At 42.2% G+C, this 18,291-nt stretch overlaps 1 protein-coding gene and 1 long non-coding RNA gene across 4 annotated transcripts in view; one reads left to right on the forward strand and one right to left on the reverse strand.

The window, feature by feature from the left end:
* The window catches only part of LOC141517492 (uncharacterized), a 61,263-nt gene extending 49,665 nt beyond the window's left edge, over window positions 1-11,598 (reverse strand). For all 3 annotated transcript variants that reach the window (XM_074228537.1, XM_074228536.1, XM_074228538.1), the window contains exons 1-4: window positions 11,426-11,598; window positions 8,703-8,773; window positions 7,308-7,404; window positions 2,359-2,460 (exon numbers count right to left, since the gene is read on the reverse strand). In XM_074228537.1, coding sequence (XP_074084638.1) covers window positions 2,359-2,460; window positions 7,308-7,404; window positions 8,703-8,773; window positions 11,426-11,503 — 348 coding nt within the window. In that variant the 5' untranslated portion in view covers window positions 11,504-11,598. The remainder of the gene's footprint in view (window positions 1-2,358; window positions 2,461-7,307; window positions 7,405-8,702; window positions 8,774-11,425) is intronic.
* Window positions 11,599-11,713: 115 nt separating this feature from the next.
* LOC141516051 (uncharacterized) lies at window positions 11,714-18,052 on the forward strand. Its single transcript, XR_012476595.1, has 2 exons — window positions 11,714-12,053; window positions 17,825-18,052. It is a non-coding gene; the product is annotated as an uncharacterized LOC141516051 (long non-coding RNA).
* Window positions 18,053-18,291: the final 239 nt, after the last annotated feature.

Here is an 18,291-nt window from a genome sequence, read left to right on the forward strand (position 1 = left end):
CACATATACATATAATACACAGTGTATAGATAGAAGAAAACATACATACACATGTAAATATGTATGTGCTGTGTGTGTCTACACATACCCTTATAGATAGTTCTGAGGGTGGCTCAGTGTGTTGACTCACATATATTTTATGCATTTTGTTGGAAAGGCAGAACAAATATAATAATATACTGTTAGTGGAGCTATAAATTGATCTAATAGTTTGGAGTTATGCAATAAATAATTAAAATGTTCATATTCACTGTTCAGAGCTGCCCCTCCTGAAGAGACTCTATACAAGACCACTTCTGGAATCACTCTTCCACTTTTTTACACCGCCCCCCCCCCTCACCCCCGGCATTTATTTATAATCTGGCTTCTGACTGGACCATTCAATGGCTCTCTCCAAGGACCCCTGGCCTCTGCCAAGGTGAGCTTCAACTGCAACTTTCCCAGAGCCAGGCTGCCTCACCACTCACCAGCCCCCTCTCTGATGCCTTTCCCATTAGAATGTAAGCTCCCCAAGGGCAGGGACTGTCTAACTTGCTTATTGTTAATATTCCTGGTGTTTCACAGGGCCTGGGACATAGTTACAGTTTAGTAAATTTGTTTTCAGTTCCTTCCTTCCTTCCTTCCTTCCTTCCTTCCTTCCTTCCTTCCTTCCTTCCTTCCTTCCTCCACCCTTCATTTACTTTTGAAGGTTATCTAGGATCTTGGCAGTTTTCTTGGCTCTCTCTTTTTGGCTCTCTACACAGTGATGCTCTGAGGCCTCTGCCATGGCCTCTGTGCCTCTTTGGCTTCTTTCTCTGCACTTTTCTCTCCTGCCTTCCCTCTTGTACTGACCTCTTAGTCTCCTTGGGTGGATCATAATGCAACTCCTGCCCTCTTCCCATGAAGATGTAAAAACCTTGGTCCTGGGCCCCCCCCCCCTTCAACAAATGCTTTCTTAAAAGCACCCATCATTTTCCAGGGGTCTACAGGACTCCCAAATCTTTCTACCCAGCATTTCCAGTTATATGATATCCATTACTTTTTTTTTAGGTTTTTGCAAGGCAAATGGGGTTAAGTGGCTTGCCCAAGGCCACACAGCTAGATAATTAAGTGCCTGAGACTGGATTTGAACCCAGGTACTCTTGACTCCAGGGCCGGTGCTTTATCCACTGCGCCACCTAGCTGCCCCTATCCATTACTTTCTGGAAGTTCCACAGGTTATTCAATCATTCTCTTCTTTTCTCAATCTTCCCCATTTCTGTACAATTTTTCCAGGACTCTATTACTATTATGTATTACTGATATGGGGATCAAATGAGACAATGTGGGTAATATACTTTGTAAGTCCTCAAAGTACCATATGAATGTTGGTTATTATTATCACTACTAAATTTCTGCCCCTTCCAGAGTCTTTCCTAGTCACCCAGATTCACAGCCTAGGCAGCTATTTTTAATTCTCTCCTTTTCTCACCTCTCCCATCCAACGAGTAGCCAAGTCTTATAGATTCTGCCTTGTCCATCCCTCTCTGAACCTTATTGATTATGTGACCCTGGGCAAGTCACTTAATCTCCTTAAGCCTTAGCTTCTTCTTCCTAGAGTGGAGGTAATAATACCTATAGAGGGCAGGGTCAGGAGTCAGGAAGACTCATCTTCAGCCTCAGACCCTTTCTAGCTGTGTGACTCTGGGCAAGTCACCTCACTCTGTTTGCCTCAGTTTCCTCATCTGTAAAATGAGTTGGAGAAGGCAATGGCCAACCACTCCAGCGTCTTTGCCAAGAAAACCCCAATTGGATCATGAAGAGTTGGCCACAACAGAACAACAACAACAAAATAATACTTGTAGCTCTTACCACACACTGATGTTTGACAATAGAATACAAATGGATGACAAGGGGCCAGCCTGCCCTTTTGTGTAGTCTTAGCACAACAGAAATCCCAGTTATTATTAATGCCACTAAAATCCTATCCCTTATGGCAAAGGTTTAACCTGGAGCCTGGAGGGTTTGCCAGTGAGGAGCAATGGTGGCAGATTCTACTAAGGTGGAGAGGCTTGGTATGTAGGTCAACAATGGATGGCACACTGCCTGGCCCAGGACCAGATGGCCAGGGTGGGCAAGGAGATGGGTTTTCCCCTGCAGTTATACAGTTACACTTATTCAAGAAGGCTTGGAGACATTCTCATCTGCTTGGTGAGCTCCTCAGAGATCTCTTGGGTCCACCTTAGGACTTTTGAATGGGAGCAGAACCCTGGTACCAAGGGGTCCAGGCACAATCATCCTGTTACCTTTCCCTATCTCAAAGGGGCACCTTGAGGCACTTGTAAAGGATCATGGGAGCCACTGCGCCAAAGAGGCCCATCCGGCTCCCAGACTGCTTACCATGCATTTCCCCAGCACTTGTTGAAGATCTGCAACAGTTGCATTTGAAGGAGTAAAAGGTTCTTGGAACATCATGGGATTTTCAGAGTATGTTCTGCTTACCTAGAGAAAGCAATGAAAACATTCATCCGTAATTGTATCTGTTAGAAATAACTGAAAAATTACCAAAAGAATTAAGGCCCATTTCAGGTCTGTAGCCCAGGCCTAATACTGCAGGATTTCTAAGGTTCCTGGTATTTAAAAATGTTTCCAGATTGCCTGTGCCCCAACTCTGTGCGTGAGGGAACCAGACTAAGGGCTCAGTCTCCCTTCAGTCTCTAGCAGGCCGCAGTTCCTTCTGGAGAGAAGCACTCTTCACAGTTGAATCTCATTTAATCATAGAATTTTCAAGTTGGAAGGAAGGCTGGACTGGTCAATGTTTACCAATGGGCTCTCTGGAAAAAATGTACATAGGACCCACTTTTCAGTTTAACTTGAATTTCTAATCTTTTTCCTATCACTTTCTTGCATCTAGACAATCAGCAAAATGATAAATTGAGCACTGGTTGGTAAAGTTTATTAATTTTTGAGGCATAAACATTCAACTGAAACTCTAACAATTGTTTCTCTGGAGCTGGTTTGAGATGGCATCAGTCCACTCCTGGTCTGGAGGCCCCCTGGGGACCCTAGGATCTTTCTTTTTTCTCTCACCTCTGCCTTTCCAGTGCCTGCACGCCATCCTGTAGAGAGTAAATGCGTGCTAGTTGTGGGTAAGTAAAGGCTGCATGTCAATGAAGCCAACTCCTGGTCAGGCCAGGTGGGCAAGGGCAGCCCTGGGCTCCGTACTCTCTGGGTTGCTTTGCCCCTGTGGATTGAATGAGGGCCAGCGTGGTGTGTGAGTTCGGGAGAGAAATGTCTAGACAGTTCTATTCCTGCTTTGAGAATGGGCACATACACGGACAGACTCTCTTTGGGATGGACTCATGGGAGGAGAGGAAATAGACATCGGAGATGGCAAACTGGTAGGGGAAGCCTTGGGATCCTTCCTTTGAGACCCTGGGGTCTCCTTGTGGGGTGATCAGGGCATCTCTCCTGGCTAACCCCCCCCCCAGGGGATAATGCTTTACTTCTGTGCATTTTAGGATATTCTTATTTGGAGGATGTCTCTGATTTCTGTTTGCTGTCTGCCTGGATAAATGGCTTTATGGGGGCAGCTATGTGATGCAGTGGATAGAGCACTGGCCCTGGAGTCAGGAAGACCTGAATTCAAATTTGGCCTCAGATATTTAATAATTGCCTAGCTGTGTGATCTTGGGCCAAGTCACTTAACCCCACTGCCTTAAGTCAATTTAAAAAATGGCTTTATTTATCATCATCATCATCATCATCATCAACATCAACAATATCAACTACAACCCCAACCAGTCCTTAAGGGACTGCAACCTGCGGGCCTAGAGCTGGGCCAGCAATGTTGGAAGGTGAGCCCCCCCCCCCCCGAGGAGACCAGAGAGGCTGGTGTCTAGCACTATCTCGTGAACCCCATTGAGACCACATCCCTGTGGCCATCCATCACCTGTACCGGTGGCAGGAGCTTCACATGTGAGAAGACGTGACCTGCTGGTTGCCTCCCCCAAAGGGTCTAGGGAAGGAATCCAGTCACTCCTGCCCAGCTTCATTCAACAGCCTATGATGAATCTAGCACTAGTTCCCTATGTACCATCTGCCCAGGGAATATTTAAACCTGGATTCCCTCTTGGAATCACAAAGTCCACATAGTCAAACCTAAATTCATCATTCCTTCCCCCTCCTGGATCATCCCCTCTCCTCTTCACCTCATTTTGTCAAGGGACCCCCTGTCTCTAGTCAGCCAGGCTCCCACCCTCAGTGTTGTTCTTCATCCCTTACTCTCCTGCCCACATAAACCAATCACATGCCAAATCTTGTCCTTCCTACCTGAATGAGGGAAAAAAGGCTTCCCCTGGGCCAGGTCCCATGCTGCCCAGGTGGAAGGTACCAATACGAAATGAGAGCGGTCTTGCCTCCCTGGAATTTATCCATCAGGAGGCAGTGGAGGACAAGGTTCTGATTGGGAAGTTGGGGGGGCGGTCAGTGGAGCCATGAGGAAGCTGATGGCAGGTACAGTGTGGATCTGACTACTGTTCAGAGAGCCCTCTCCCCAGGCTGAGGGCAGGGGTTGGGGTCACAGCCTTAGGTAGTGTGGTAGCTCTGGGGTAGGATGGGTATGGAGAGCCCTCACCAATCAGGAGCAAGTTGGCACCTCCCAACTCTTGGCCTCCTGCAGGTTGGTATCCCCTCTGGCCAAAGGCCTCCTTATTATGTGCCAGACACCCCCAATTGGCCAAGGGTATCCTGCAGTGCAGGGGGTTCCTGACCTCAGCCTCCAAAGGCTCCTAATTGCTTTCGGATGGATGGAAATTTCCTTGCCCACTGGCCCTGACCAACCTTTCAGGTGGCCTCCTGCCCTCGATGGTCTAGTCAAAGGGCTCCTCTCCCCACCCCCCCCATAAGGCCTGTGTCCTGGATGTTCCCCAGAATGGGCATTCCAGATGCTGCTTTCCCAAGACCCTCCCTGCCAACCTGCAGGCTCCTTGAATATTGGGTCTCTCTTTTGCTTTGCTCCTTTATGTTGGTGCTGAAGTGATCTGACCTGGAGGTCAGAGTTGACTTTGCTGCTGACTCTGTACCCCCAGAGCCTCCCCTGGCAGCTGCAGAAGGAGCTTCATCATGTTTGTGCCTTGATTCTGATAGAGGTTCTAACAGGAAGTGGCTGTGGGAATGGGAATGGTCAGCCTCTGGGCCACCGATTTGGAAATTAAGCCTGAATATAAGCTTTAACTCCTAGGGACCAGCATGAGCAGAGGCAGCATTTTATAGGTTTCCCTTAGACACCTGTCTGGGGTTTCTCATCAGAGATCCTGGAGAGGTTTGCCATTTCTTCCTCTAGTTCATTCTATATATGAGGAAACTGAGGCAAACAGAGTGAAGTGACTTGCCCAGGGTCACAAAGCTAGTTAGTGTCTGAGGCTGGGTTTGACCTCAGGGAGATGAGTGTCCCTGGCTCCTGGCCCTGCATTCTAATCCTGTGCCACCCAGCTGTCCTCCACTTAAGAGGAGCTGGACAGAAAAAATAAGGATTAATATAAATGTCTCATGGATGCAGTGGAACTTATGAACAGTCCAATTTATTGACTCATCTATTAATTTACATTTGTTGAAATCTCTGTTTTGAATTGTACATTTTTATATCCAAACAAAGCCTAAGCTTGGTCATTCCTTATTTCTTGTAAGGAAACCACACGTATTTGAACCACTGGGAGGTCAAGATTGTGTCTCCATCTCTGCTCTCACAAGCAACACAAAACCAAAAGTAAATTCGGGGCTGTACATGCTTTCTTTCCAACAACATAGCAAGATGTTTCGACTAACAACAAACAAGTAACAACCATGAAAACTATGAAGGTTCTAACTATACTCCTAAGGACATTATCCTATCTATATCTATATCTATATCTATATCTATATCTATATCTATATCTATATCTATATCTATATCTATATCTATATCTATATCTATATCTAATCTATATCTATATCTATATCTAATCTATATCTATATCTATATCTATATCTATATCTAATCTATATGTCTATATCTATATCTATATCACCTATCTCTACCTCTACCTCTATCTCTAATCTATCTCTATCTCTATCTCTCTATCTCTATCTCTCTCTGTTTCTATCTCTCTGTCTCTATCTCATCTCTATCTCTATCTCTATAGTTATTATCTATATCTCTATATATGTAATGTATTACATACACACAAAACATATGTACATGGGCATAGATGTAGATAGGCACACTTATTTCAAAAGGTGAAAGGACATTTGTGCTCATCTGCTTGGAGATCACCATCCCCTTCATACCTTAATCATTTGGGTATGAACCATTCTCAGTTTGGCTGGGCAGCTGTGTGAATGTCCACTGCCTGGGGCAGCTGGGTGGCTTCATCATATACAGAGCACTGGCCTGGAATCAGACTCATCCTGAATTCAATTCTGGTTCCAAATATTACCTAAGTGACTCTGGACAATTCACTTTACCCTGTCTGCCTCAGTTTCCTCCTGTATAAAAAGAGGAGAAGACAATGGCAAAAACCACTCTAGTATCTCTGCCAAGGAAACCCCAAAAAGGGGGTTTGGAAGAGTTGAACATCATTGAACCACAACCATGCCTGGCTCAGATTCAAAGCCCTTCTAGGTTGGCATAGGATCCACACACACACACACACACACACACACACACACACACACACACATCCCTTGCCCTCAGATCTACCATTTCATAGACACTTTCTGATCATGATTCTCCCTTACCCCAGTAGACATCAATTTAGAATCTTTCAGAGTTGCCTGTGCAGTAAAAGACTGATTGACCTGTTGGGGTCAAAGTTGGATCTCTGAATGAAGATTTGAACCCAGGTCTTCCTGATTTGGAGGCTAGCTCTCTGTTACACTGTTCTACCTTTCATGTCCACACACATAATATATAAACATTAATATTTGTGAAACACTTTGCAGGCCTCAAAGTGCTATATAGAAAGGCTAGTCGTTATTATCATGTCTGCCACGTAATGCAGATTGTCCAGTTGAAAAGTATCCTGATTTTCCTTGAAGTTGTCATTCTTTGATGATTCCCTTTTTCAGAGAAGAGAGAAATAGATAGCAAAGCAGGGAAAAGTGAAGGGTGAGATTGAGGATTGTTTGAAATCTGTTGATTCCTGCTCTCCATCTACTCAGTATTAATTTTTAGAGTCAGGGTCCTAAGGATTGGTAATTTTGGTCTTTGAGGCTAGTCTCCTTGTTTCATAGAAGAATGAAAACAAAGAAATCTTACAGAAATTTGGTAACTGAAATAAAGTTCTTAAAAAGCCTAAAAAATTCCTTACCTCGTCCAGAAATGCAGATGGCAAAGTCACCTCCAAGGGATTGTCTGAGGCACACAAGTAAGTGATTCCATCAATAAAGAGTGTATGGTAGACATAGCTTTGAAAAGATATGTACATTTGCATCATCATTTTTGCAGAGATTCTTCTACCTACTACATATTTAACAAAATTAAGAGAAAGACATGTAGCTTAATCAAGCTGTCTTTATCTAGGAAAATCTGCTCTGAAATGTTTGCTGATTTTTCTGGTTAACGCCAAAGGAATATTGACTTCTACAACTACAGTAGAGAATTCATAGTTTGCCCCAAAGCATAGTTTAGGGGTCACCTCCAATATGAGGCTTTTTTCTATAATTCTTGAAATTATTTTATTTAACTGTGTGTATATATATATATATATATATATATATATATATATATACATATATATATTATGTTCTCCCCACCACCTAATCCATTTCCCCATACCTTTGCTATGAAGGAGCTATTACCAAATTCTAGAGTCGTATTCTTTTGTTTTTGGTTCATTTGGGGGCAATGAGGTTATGGTCCTCTTTGAGAATGAAAGACAAATCAATAACATTATATATATATATATATATATATATATATATATATGTGTGTGTGTGTGTGTGTGTGTGTGTGTGTGTGTGTGTGTGGTCTAGGAGAAAATATAAATGATGAACATGCCCTTTCCATATATAAATTCTCAGTAGTTTTTAGCATTATGATAGTTATCCCTTCCACATTGTGACTTTTTCCATCATGGTTTTGATATATCTTGGGTTGGCAAGAGAAATTAAATGGGAATTATGGGAGAGTTTTGCAGATGGTACTGAAGACATGCAAAGACCAGCAGACATAGAAAAAGTTTAGAAACTTGGAATATATGAATGGAATTGAATAAGATCAACTCAAATTTTATCTTTTAATGCCATCAATATTTCTCCTTCTTTGGTAGAAAGGGAGGGCCCCAAATTTTTACCCAGATTTCCTGGATTGCAGAGGCACCTCATCCCCAAACCCTGTGATGGGGAAGGATAACTGTTTACAATAGTTCACTTAATTTTTGTTGATGGTGAGTTATACATCCAATCTCACCCTTTAAAACTTCTTTATTTCTAAATCTGAATATTTGGTGAGAAAAAAATTCCTAATTTTTCCAGACATTCATATAGTTGTTACTGTGAATAAGTGGTATGGTGTGTGGGAAAGAATTATTTAATAGTTCACACTGACTTTAGTCCAAATGAGTAAAGCTACATTTAGTCTAATTAAGGACATTTTCCAGCATTGTTTACTATGCACCCTCTCTATTTTTGAGTAGGGAGATGATTAAATGAGAGCACTAAAAAGTCAGTTGTGTAGACCACAACCCTAGAAACACACCCCTTACCTTCCAATTCGTGCTCTGGTCTTTTTCTCAGCTTTTAGAAGCACTAGTTTTAGCACTGATGAAACTGCATCCTAAAAATAAACTATGCATGCTCAGTCTGTTGTACAGAAACAAACAAAAGATGGATAAATATATACTTGTGCTTCCTTAATAGATTAACTGGATCATGGTAAGTTTAACTTGGTTTGTGTGTAATAAATGTCACGTCTTCTATAAATATTCAGGTCCATCAGAACAACAACAAAAAAAGATATAAATCAGAGTCACACACAATCCACCCGAGAAAACCAGTCTCTGGTCTTGCTATGGTGTCTACACAGAAAGGTCCATCCAGTCATGCTGAGGGTTTTCATCAGCATCAGTCACCGGGGGGCCAATTTAAACTGGGCACATCATTTTCGCAGAATTATTGTAAGACATCTCAGTCTCTTACGTCTGCCAAGACTCAAGGGTTCAAGTGAAGCTAGGGGAAAAAAAATCTATAATGATTCAGTACTTTCTTCTAGAAAATGAAAGATGGTTGAGTGCCCTCCTACTTCTGTCTCTCTCTCTCTCTTTTTTTTTTTTGTAAGGCAATGGGGTTAAGTGGCTTGCCCAAGGCCACACAGCTAGGTAATTATTAAATGTTTGAGACTGGATTTGAACCCTGGTACTCCTGACTCCAGGGCAGGTGCTTTATCCACTGCACCACCTAGCCACCCCTGCTTCTCTTTGCAAATAAAGATATCAGTCCCCTTTCTGCTAGGCAGTGGTCCTCAAACCTTTTTCTCTAGACTTTCTCCTTGATGAGGAATCTTGCACCTTGAGTTTTGGCTGAGTGGGCAGGGTCTTATGGGCACTTGCCTCTCAGAAAGAACTGTCCCCCGTGTCTGATGTCTTCCAGGTTCATGACTGGACCCTCTCACCCCTTCTTCCACCTCCCAGCCTCATGGAGGCTCCAGTTCAAAACTCTAGAAAATAACCCTGGAAAATTCTGGGTCATTGGTAGGAAGATGGGAAGAGGAATAGCAATATCCATTTACAATTGGAATCAACAGCGTCAAAAATCCAAAACTCCAAAGGACCCTGGAAGTCAACTAGACTCTCTCATTTTACAGTTGAGGAAACTGAGGCCCAGGGAGGCTGTGAGTTCACAAAAAGTAAGGTCAAGAGCATGAGACTTTATTAAAGTTGGGTCAGAACTATTGTGTTTTTTATTTTTTATTTCTTTTAGGTTTTTACAAGGCAAATAGGGTTAAGTGGCTTGCCCAAGGCCACAACAGCTAGGTAATTATTAAGTGTCTGAGACTGGACTTGAGCCCAGGTACTCCTGACTCCAGGGCAGGTGCTTTATCCACTGCGCCACCTAGCCACCCCTAGAACTATTGTGTTTTTAATAGTAATAATAACATTTATTTAGGTTTACATATACCAGCACAGGCTAAGCTCTTCTAACAGCTAACATTTTTTTTTACACTTTCACACGGTGATAAGCTTCACAAACATCTCACGTGATCTTCATGACAACCTTGGGAGCTTGGGAGCTAGGTGTTAGGATGATCCTTGTTTTACATGTGAGGAAACTGAGGCAAAAAGAAGTGAAATGACCTGCCCAGGGTCACACAGCTAGTGAATGTTTCCTACTGGACCTTCATGGACTTTTATGTCCTGATTCCTGTTAGTTTTATATTGGTTGATAAATCTTTGCCCCCATTACATCATCATCACTCAAGGTCTATAGAGCCAAAGATAGCCCTCATCAAGTTATGGTATTATCTGTTTAGGAGTATATTGTCATCTTTTTCCTTCACAAGTTAAAAATATATACAGATGTTTGCATATATTTCATATATGCATATATATACATATATATATATATATATATATATATATATATATATACTTTTCCCAATTATATTAATATTCTTTTATAACTTTTGGGTTTCCAATTCTCTCCCTCCTTCCTTCCCCCCCTTGAGAAGACAAGTCATTTGACACCCACTGTCCATGAGCAGTCTACGGCAGACTTGCCGGGTCCCACGGTCCCCCGTCCCTAGCTCAGCTCTTTTCTGGCTTGCACCTCCACTCCTTCATCCCTCCTTCTTGGGGAGAACCTCCCCCTAACACAGCAGCGCCCCCTTCTCTGCACTATCCCATCTCATGGAACTGTCCAGAGTCCTGAGTTGGTCTCATTTGAAGTCACATTTGAACCCTGATCTTTCCTTCTTGGTTGAAGCTAGATGCTCCATTGTCTATAAAAAGCCTAAACCTGATGCCCGGCAAACAGCAGGCACTCAATAAATGCTTGTTTCCCCCTTTTCCTTCCTCCCTGCCTAGTGCAGTTTCCCAGAGGCTCAGAACTGCCCCAAGACGTTTGGGACACAGTCCGCTAATGAAAGGGGAGGTAAGGACAGGAGCTGAGTGCATACCGTGGGTCTGCACGTGGTGGATACAAACGCATCATAAAAACAATGTTTATTAGCTATATAACTATGCCATAAAATGTCTAGGAAATTAAATGATGATGGAAGGGTCTTAATTTTTTTTAAGTCAGGAGCTGTCAAAGGCCTGTCACTGGGGTTTCAATCAGTACTTCCTGGCTGGGCACAGTCCCGGGGCTCAGCCGGGCAGCGGAGGAGAAGAGCCGGGGTCCCAGTGGACCCCGGAGGCGACGCGTGGTGGGGCGGCCGAGGAGCGAGGGAGCGGGAGGGCCCTGCGGCCGGGCCCCGCGGCCGGGGCGCTACCTGGTGGGAGCCTCCAGTCAGGGCCAGCTCGGCCAGGATCACCCGGCCGTTGGCAACGCAGCTGTACGAGATGGTCATCGCGGCTCCGCCTCGCCCGGCCAACCGCCCAATGGCCCGAGCGCGCGGCGCAGGCGCAGTGCCGCCGGGGGCGTGCCGGGGGCGTGCCGGGGGCGTGCCGGGGCGTGCCGGGGGCGTGCCGGGGCGGGGCTGCTTCGTTGTGATTGGCTGCAGAGTGCAAACACTCTCTGGGGCAATGCTGTCCTGTCCTTCAGTTCTGACTCCCAACACATCACGTAATCATCTGTAAAAGGAGAACATCATTTTTAAAATAAGATTTGTAAAAAATACTTTGTATGTGACTGTGAGACTTTTACGTCCTCACATATGATCAGTTTTTGTGTAGGTGCCAGGCACAGCTGAAAAGAAGGCATATTCCTTTTTGTACCCATTCAGCGTGCCCCAGTGGTCTGTCTGGCACAGCGAGCTTTTCCAGCCTTCTGTTCCCCTCCTTGGCTTCCTCCTGCTTTCCTTCCTTCTAGGTCTGTGACAGGGAAGTGGAGGTCCCCGTTACTATGATTTTGCCCTCCTGTAACTCATTGTAGTTTCTTTAAGAATTGGACATTAGTAGGTGCGTATCTGTTCAGTTTTGATATTATTTCATTGTCTATGGTACCCTTTAGGAAGACGTACTTTCCTTCCATATCCTTGTTAATTAGATTTAATTTTGCTTTTGCTTTGTCTAAGATCAGGATGGTTACTTCAGCTGAAGCATAATATATTTTGCTCCAGTCTTTTACCTTTTTAAAGTCTAAAGTTCTATGGAAATGCTAGTTATTATTATTATTAGCTTACTAAAAGTTCTACCTCAGCTATTTTTTATCTACTGTCTTTTTCTCTTGTTTCTTTCTCTCTGTCTCCTCCTTCTTTTTCCTTCTCCCTTTTTTTTAGATTTTGCAAGGCAATGGGGTTAAGTGACTTGCCCAAGGCCACACAGCCTAGGTAATTATTAAGTGTCTGAGGTTGGATTTGAACCCAAGTACTCCTGACTCCAGGGCCGGTGCTCTATCCACTGCATCACCTAGCCTCCCCTCCTCCTCCTCCTCCTTTTCTTCTTCTTCTTCTCCTCCTCCTCCTCCTCTTCATTCTTCTTCTTCTTCTTCTTCTTCTTCTTCTTCTTCTTCTCCTTCTTTTCCTTTTCCTTCTCTTTCCCCTCCTCCTCCTCCTCCTCCTTTTCTTCTCCTCCTCCTCCTCTTCCTCTTCCTTCTTCTTCTTTTTCTTCTTCTTCTCCTCCTCCTCCTTCTTCTCCTTCTCCTCCTTTTTTCCTTTTCCTTCTCTTTCCCCTCCTCCTTCTTCTCCTCTCCTTTTCCTCCTCTTCCTCTTCCTCCTCTCCCTCTCCTTTTCTTTCTCTCCCTTCTTCCCCTTCTCTCTCCCCCTCTCCCCCTTCCTTCTCTCTCTACCTCTCTCCTACTTATTAGTTTCCTTCTTGGACAGGGATGCATTTAATTAATAAAGCATCATCCCAGGGGTAATACCACCTGCATATTTGTAGAATCCACCACTGTGCCTCTTTTGTACTGTGTTTCAATCTTCAACCAACTTATCACATGTTAGAGAGCAGGTCTTCCAGCCAGGTAGACTGGGTCCAAGTACTGCCTCTGCCACATGTTGGTTTTGTGACCCTGGGCACTTCTCAGCATTCTTGTAGCTCTTTCTTTTTTTTTTTTAAGGTTTTTTTTTTGCAAGGCAATAGGGTTAAGTGGCTTGCCCGAGGCCACACAGCTAGGTAATTATTAAGTGTCTGAGACCGGATTTGAACCCAGGTACTCCTGACTCCAGGGCCGGTGCTTTATCCACTGCGCCACCTAGAAACCCTCTTTTAGCTCTTTCAAACCATTTTTATTCCCATTTTTTTTTTATCACCCAATGGCTTCATTCATTTGACAAGTACTCATTAATAATTCAATAAGAATTTTTAAAATGCCTGCTTTCTAACATGTGCAGTTGGGTGGTACCTAGGATAGAGCACCACGTCTGGAGTCAGGGAGACTCATCTTCCTGAGTTCAAATCCAGCTCAGACACTTAGTAGGTGTGTGGCCCTGGCAAGTCATTGATCCCTGTTTGCCTCAATTTTCCCATCTATCAAATGAACTGGAGAAGGAAATGGCAAACTGATCCTTGCCAAGAAAACTCCAAATGGAGTCATGAAGAGTCAGACATTATTGAAAAATGACTAAACAACTAATACTCTTTAAAGTGTTGGATATAAAAATAAGATAATATAATGTAATAGTAAAATTTATAAATAACTATAAAACAAATGCATATGAAATAAGTAATAAGAGAATGATACCAATAAATGAAATAATTATAACTCAATAAATAATTAAAAATATGAAATAAAAAAAGTTCCTGTTCTCAAGGGAATTTACCTTCTATGGGGAGATATGTACACATATAAATACATTTAAAAGTACCTAATGTATAAATAAACCATTAAGCATTTATTAGCCTCTACTATGTGCAACAAACTCTGGATGACTCTGGAAACACAAGGATATTGCATTCTTTAGGGAGAGACAGAACACATATATGCAAACTATAATGTGACCCAAAGAGTTGTAGTGAAGTTTTAAGTTTTAAATAATTTCAGAAATATAAATACTACAAATTTACAAAAATTACTAAGATTATTTAAATCAATAAAACATGGATATATTTTAAAAATAGAATTCAACATGCCATGATCTTGATCTGATCTTTGAACATCTAAAAAGTTTATCAGCTGCTCCTTAGTGACTGGAAGGATTTCATTTGTAATTCTAGATTGAAATCTACCCCTAAAATCACAAGCCTGGTCAAAGTAAACTGGAGGAGAGATTAGGCTAAGTGTAGGGCCATATAAAAACAAATGAGATTGAAATCAGTGTTATTTAAATTCATATCCTGGGTAGAGAACAGTGCTAGTTATTGGAAGAGATGCAAAATTTATATAAGATGTGAAGCTTCCTGTCTCATAAGTAAATAAGACAAACACTGACAACGTCTGTATTTTCTCACATGGCAGCAATACTCTGGACTTCTCTCTCCAATCAATATCCCCTCGCCCTCCTTCTCTTTCCCTTCCTCACCACACACTTTTCAGTTTCCTTTTGTGTATAGTCTTTTTTTTTAGGTTTTTGCAAGGCAAATGGGGTTAAATGGCTTGCCCAAGGCCATGCAGCTAGGTAATTAAGTGTCTGAGACTGGATTTGAACCCAGGTACTCCTGACTCCAGGGCTGGTGCTTTATCCACTGCAGCCACCTAGCCGCCCCTGTGTATATAGTCTTTTTCTCAATAGAATACAAGCTTCTTGAGGACAGGGACTTGCTTTTTTAACAATTTGATTTATTATTTTCTAATTACATATAAAGATAATTTTCTTTAAAAATTAAAAAAAAATTTTCTTTATTTTTTTGCACATTACTAAAATATTTTTGGTTAAGAGTAAATATAATATCCCCTCCCTCACAAAAATATAAAACCTCATGAGAAATAAAGTAAAAGAAAGAAAAAAAATGTGTTTTAGTCTATCCAGATATCATCAGCTCTGTCTCGGGTGGATCACTTTCTTTATCATAAGTCCATCATAGTAGTTACTTCCATAATTTTCCATTCCTCCCCACTACCATCTATTATATTTTCTCTCTCCTTTCACTCTGTCCCTCTTCAAAAATGTGCTGTGGGGCAGCCGAATGGAGTCCTGTTCTTGAAGGTCAAATTTTCTGTTCAACTCTGGTCATTTCAATAGTAGTATTTGAAAGTCCCCTGTTTGAGTGAAAGTCCATCTTTTCCCTTGGAAGAGGATGTCCAGTTTTTCTGGGTAGTTGATTTTCAGTTGTGTTCCAAGCTCTTTTCCTTCCAGAATATTATATTCTAAGCCCTACAAGCCCTTAATGTGGTTGCTACTAAGTCCTGTGTGATCCTGACTGTAGCTCCATGATATTTGAATTGTGTCCTTCTGGCTGCTTGTAATATTTTCTCTTTGACTTGGGAGTGCTAGAGCTTGGCTATAATATTCCTGGGGGGGTTGCTTTTTTTTGGATCTCTTTTCCGGGGGTAGATTGGTGGATTCTCTTAATTTCTATTCTGCCCTCTGTTTGTAGGATATCAGGGAAATTTTCCTGTAGGAATCTTTTAAAAATGAGGTCAAGGCTCTTTTCCTGATCATGACTTTCAGGGAGCCCAATTTTCTTTCCTGAATCTGTTTTCCAGATTTGTTGTTTTTCCAATGAGATATTTCACATTTTCTTCTAATTTTTCAGTCTCTTGGTGTTGAACTATTGTATCTCGATTTCTTGCTCCATTCTACATCTGAAGAATTTGTTTTCTTCAGAAAGATTTCTTATCTCCTTTTCCATCTGGCCAATTCTGCTTTTTAATGCATTCTTCTCCTCAAAAACTCTTTGAACTATTTTATTCATTTGACCTAAGCTGGTTGTTAACATGTTATTTTCTTCAGCATTTTTTGGATCTCCTTGACTAAGCTTGTGACTTCATTTTCATGTTTTTCCTTCATCTCTCTCATTTCTTTTCCTAATTTTTCTTCTATCTCCCTTTCTTGATTTTCAAAATCTTTTTTGAGCTCTGTCATAGCCTGAGCCCAACTTCTATATTTCTTGGAGTCTTTAGATGCAGAAGCTTGAACTTTCTCATCTTCAGGTTGAGTATTTTGGTCCTCCATAGGACTAAAGTAATTGTCTATGGTCAGGTTCTTTTTTTCCCTATTTACTTATTTCCCCAGTCTGTGCCTGGTTTTGGGGTGCTTCCTGAGCTTTTGAGGATTATTGGGATACCCTCAGTATGTGAGGCTCTAACTGCTCTCCTGGTCTGTATATGACCACAAGCACACCATTCTGCCCTGGGGTTGTGAGGGGGGAGTCCCTGTTCTATGGGGGCCTAGACTTTGACCAGGGTCTGAATGTGGTCAAAGCCCCAGAGTCCTATTCCAGGGACAGGGAACAGACCTTGGCAGTCTCCCTCCACTCCCTTCCCTTCCCTGGCTCCTTCTGGGTGGCTCCACCAGCCTGCTTCCCATTTCCTGGGATCTGGGCTGCAGTGGCCTTGCTGGGTTCTGTGACCACTCCACTGAGGACCTGGGCTTTTGTTCATTCTGGTAGAAGTCTCCCTTCTGATCTTCCAAGTTGTGCTTGGTGCTCCCTGGGGTACAGATCAGGAAACTGCTTCTGCTGCTGGGAGCCGGCACTCCCAGGCACGCTGGGGCTGCTCCTGGGAGACTGAGGTTCTTTTGCTCTGGCGTGGTGCCACCCCTCCAACCCTGTGGAACACAGTTTTCCCATTATTTTCCAAGGTTACCTTGGGTTGGAGAATTGCCTCACTGGATCTTTCTGTGGGTTCTCTCTCTCTAAAATTTAGTTAGAATCATAATTTTAAGGTTTTTGAAATATTTTGGAGAGAGAGAGAGAGAGAGAGAGAGAGAGAGAGAGAGAGAGAGAGACTCTTCTCCTGATGCTATCTTGGCTCTGCCCCTAAAATAATTTTCAACATTTTTTTATACGATTTTTGAATTCCACATTTTTCTCCCTTCTTTCTTCCCTCTTCCCTCTTCAAAATAGCGAATGATTTGATATAAGTTATACTTGGACAATCATGTTAAAAATATTTCTGTATTAATCATGATGTAAAAAGAGAAATCAGAACAAAAGGAAAAAACCATGAGAAAGAGAAGAAAAAATAAATTTTAAGAAGTGAAAATGGTATGCTTTGGTTTGCATTCAGACTCTATAGATTTTCCTCTGGATTTGAATGGCATTTTGTGTCACGAGTCTTTTGGAATTGTCGAGTCACTGTATTGCCAAGAAGAGCTAAGTCTATCATAATATCTCACAGTGTTGCTGTTACTGTATACACTGCTCTTCTGGTTCTGATCACTTCACTCAGAGTCAGTTCATCTAAGTCTTTCAAGGTTTTTCTGAAATCCGCTTGCCCTTAATTTCTTATAGAGGGAGTGACTTTTGAGTTTCTTTGTATTCCTAGTGCTTAGCAGAATGGGTTCTTAATAAATACATATTGACTGAAAATAATATACAACTTTGCTTGAGAAGTACAGGAGACCAATGGATTACAGAGAAAATGGGTTGGCTTCCCACCTACCACCTCCATCCAAAGAGAAAATTATCTAATAATGTGATAAATACAAAAAAAGAAGAGAAAATTAAAGAAAAAAAAACTTGACAATCCTACTCCCACCATAACTGGAGAGGGACTGAGGTCTATGAACTGAATTAGCCTCCAAAATTTAGGAGAGGCAAAACGTATGTTTAGAGCCCCAGCTCTAAAATTTGAATCTTGCTAATATCCTCACTGGATCCTTTCTTTCTAATTCTGTTTACTTGACCAGCTCCAAAAGGCAACCGAGTCACTGGAGAAAGTTGGTGGCTATGGAAGAGAGAGAAGTCCAGAAAAGGAACATTGGATATACAGATGGGAAAACCATAAACTAAATGAAAGAAAAGAACCTTTATGACAAAGAGGCACTTCAAAGAAATTGAGTTAAAAATTAAGTAAGAAGAATAAAAGGATTATATAAATGTATACCTAATTTAAATAAAGATCTAACTTTTAGAGAGTGGGAGTAGAATTTTGTTGTCGTTCATCCATCCTTTTCTAAGAGGACCAATGATATCTCGAGGTGGTGTCTTGATTTAGTGAATTGATTTTTAGTAAGTCAGAGCTGCAGAAAATCAACAGCTTCACTCTTTCTTCTAGTCATCCATCATGTCACCCAGTGGCAGGACAAAAGTGAGGACAACTGGAGATGGCCCCAGGATGCAGTGAATAACTTCTTTGATGACTGACCATTCTCTT

The sequence above is a fragment of the Macrotis lagotis genome, chromosome 3, assembly GCF_037893015.1.
Source record: "Macrotis lagotis isolate mMagLag1 chromosome 3, bilby.v1.9.chrom.fasta, whole genome shotgun sequence".
In the NCBI taxonomy this organism is placed as follows: domain Eukaryota; kingdom Metazoa; phylum Chordata; class Mammalia; order Peramelemorphia; family Peramelidae; genus Macrotis; species Macrotis lagotis.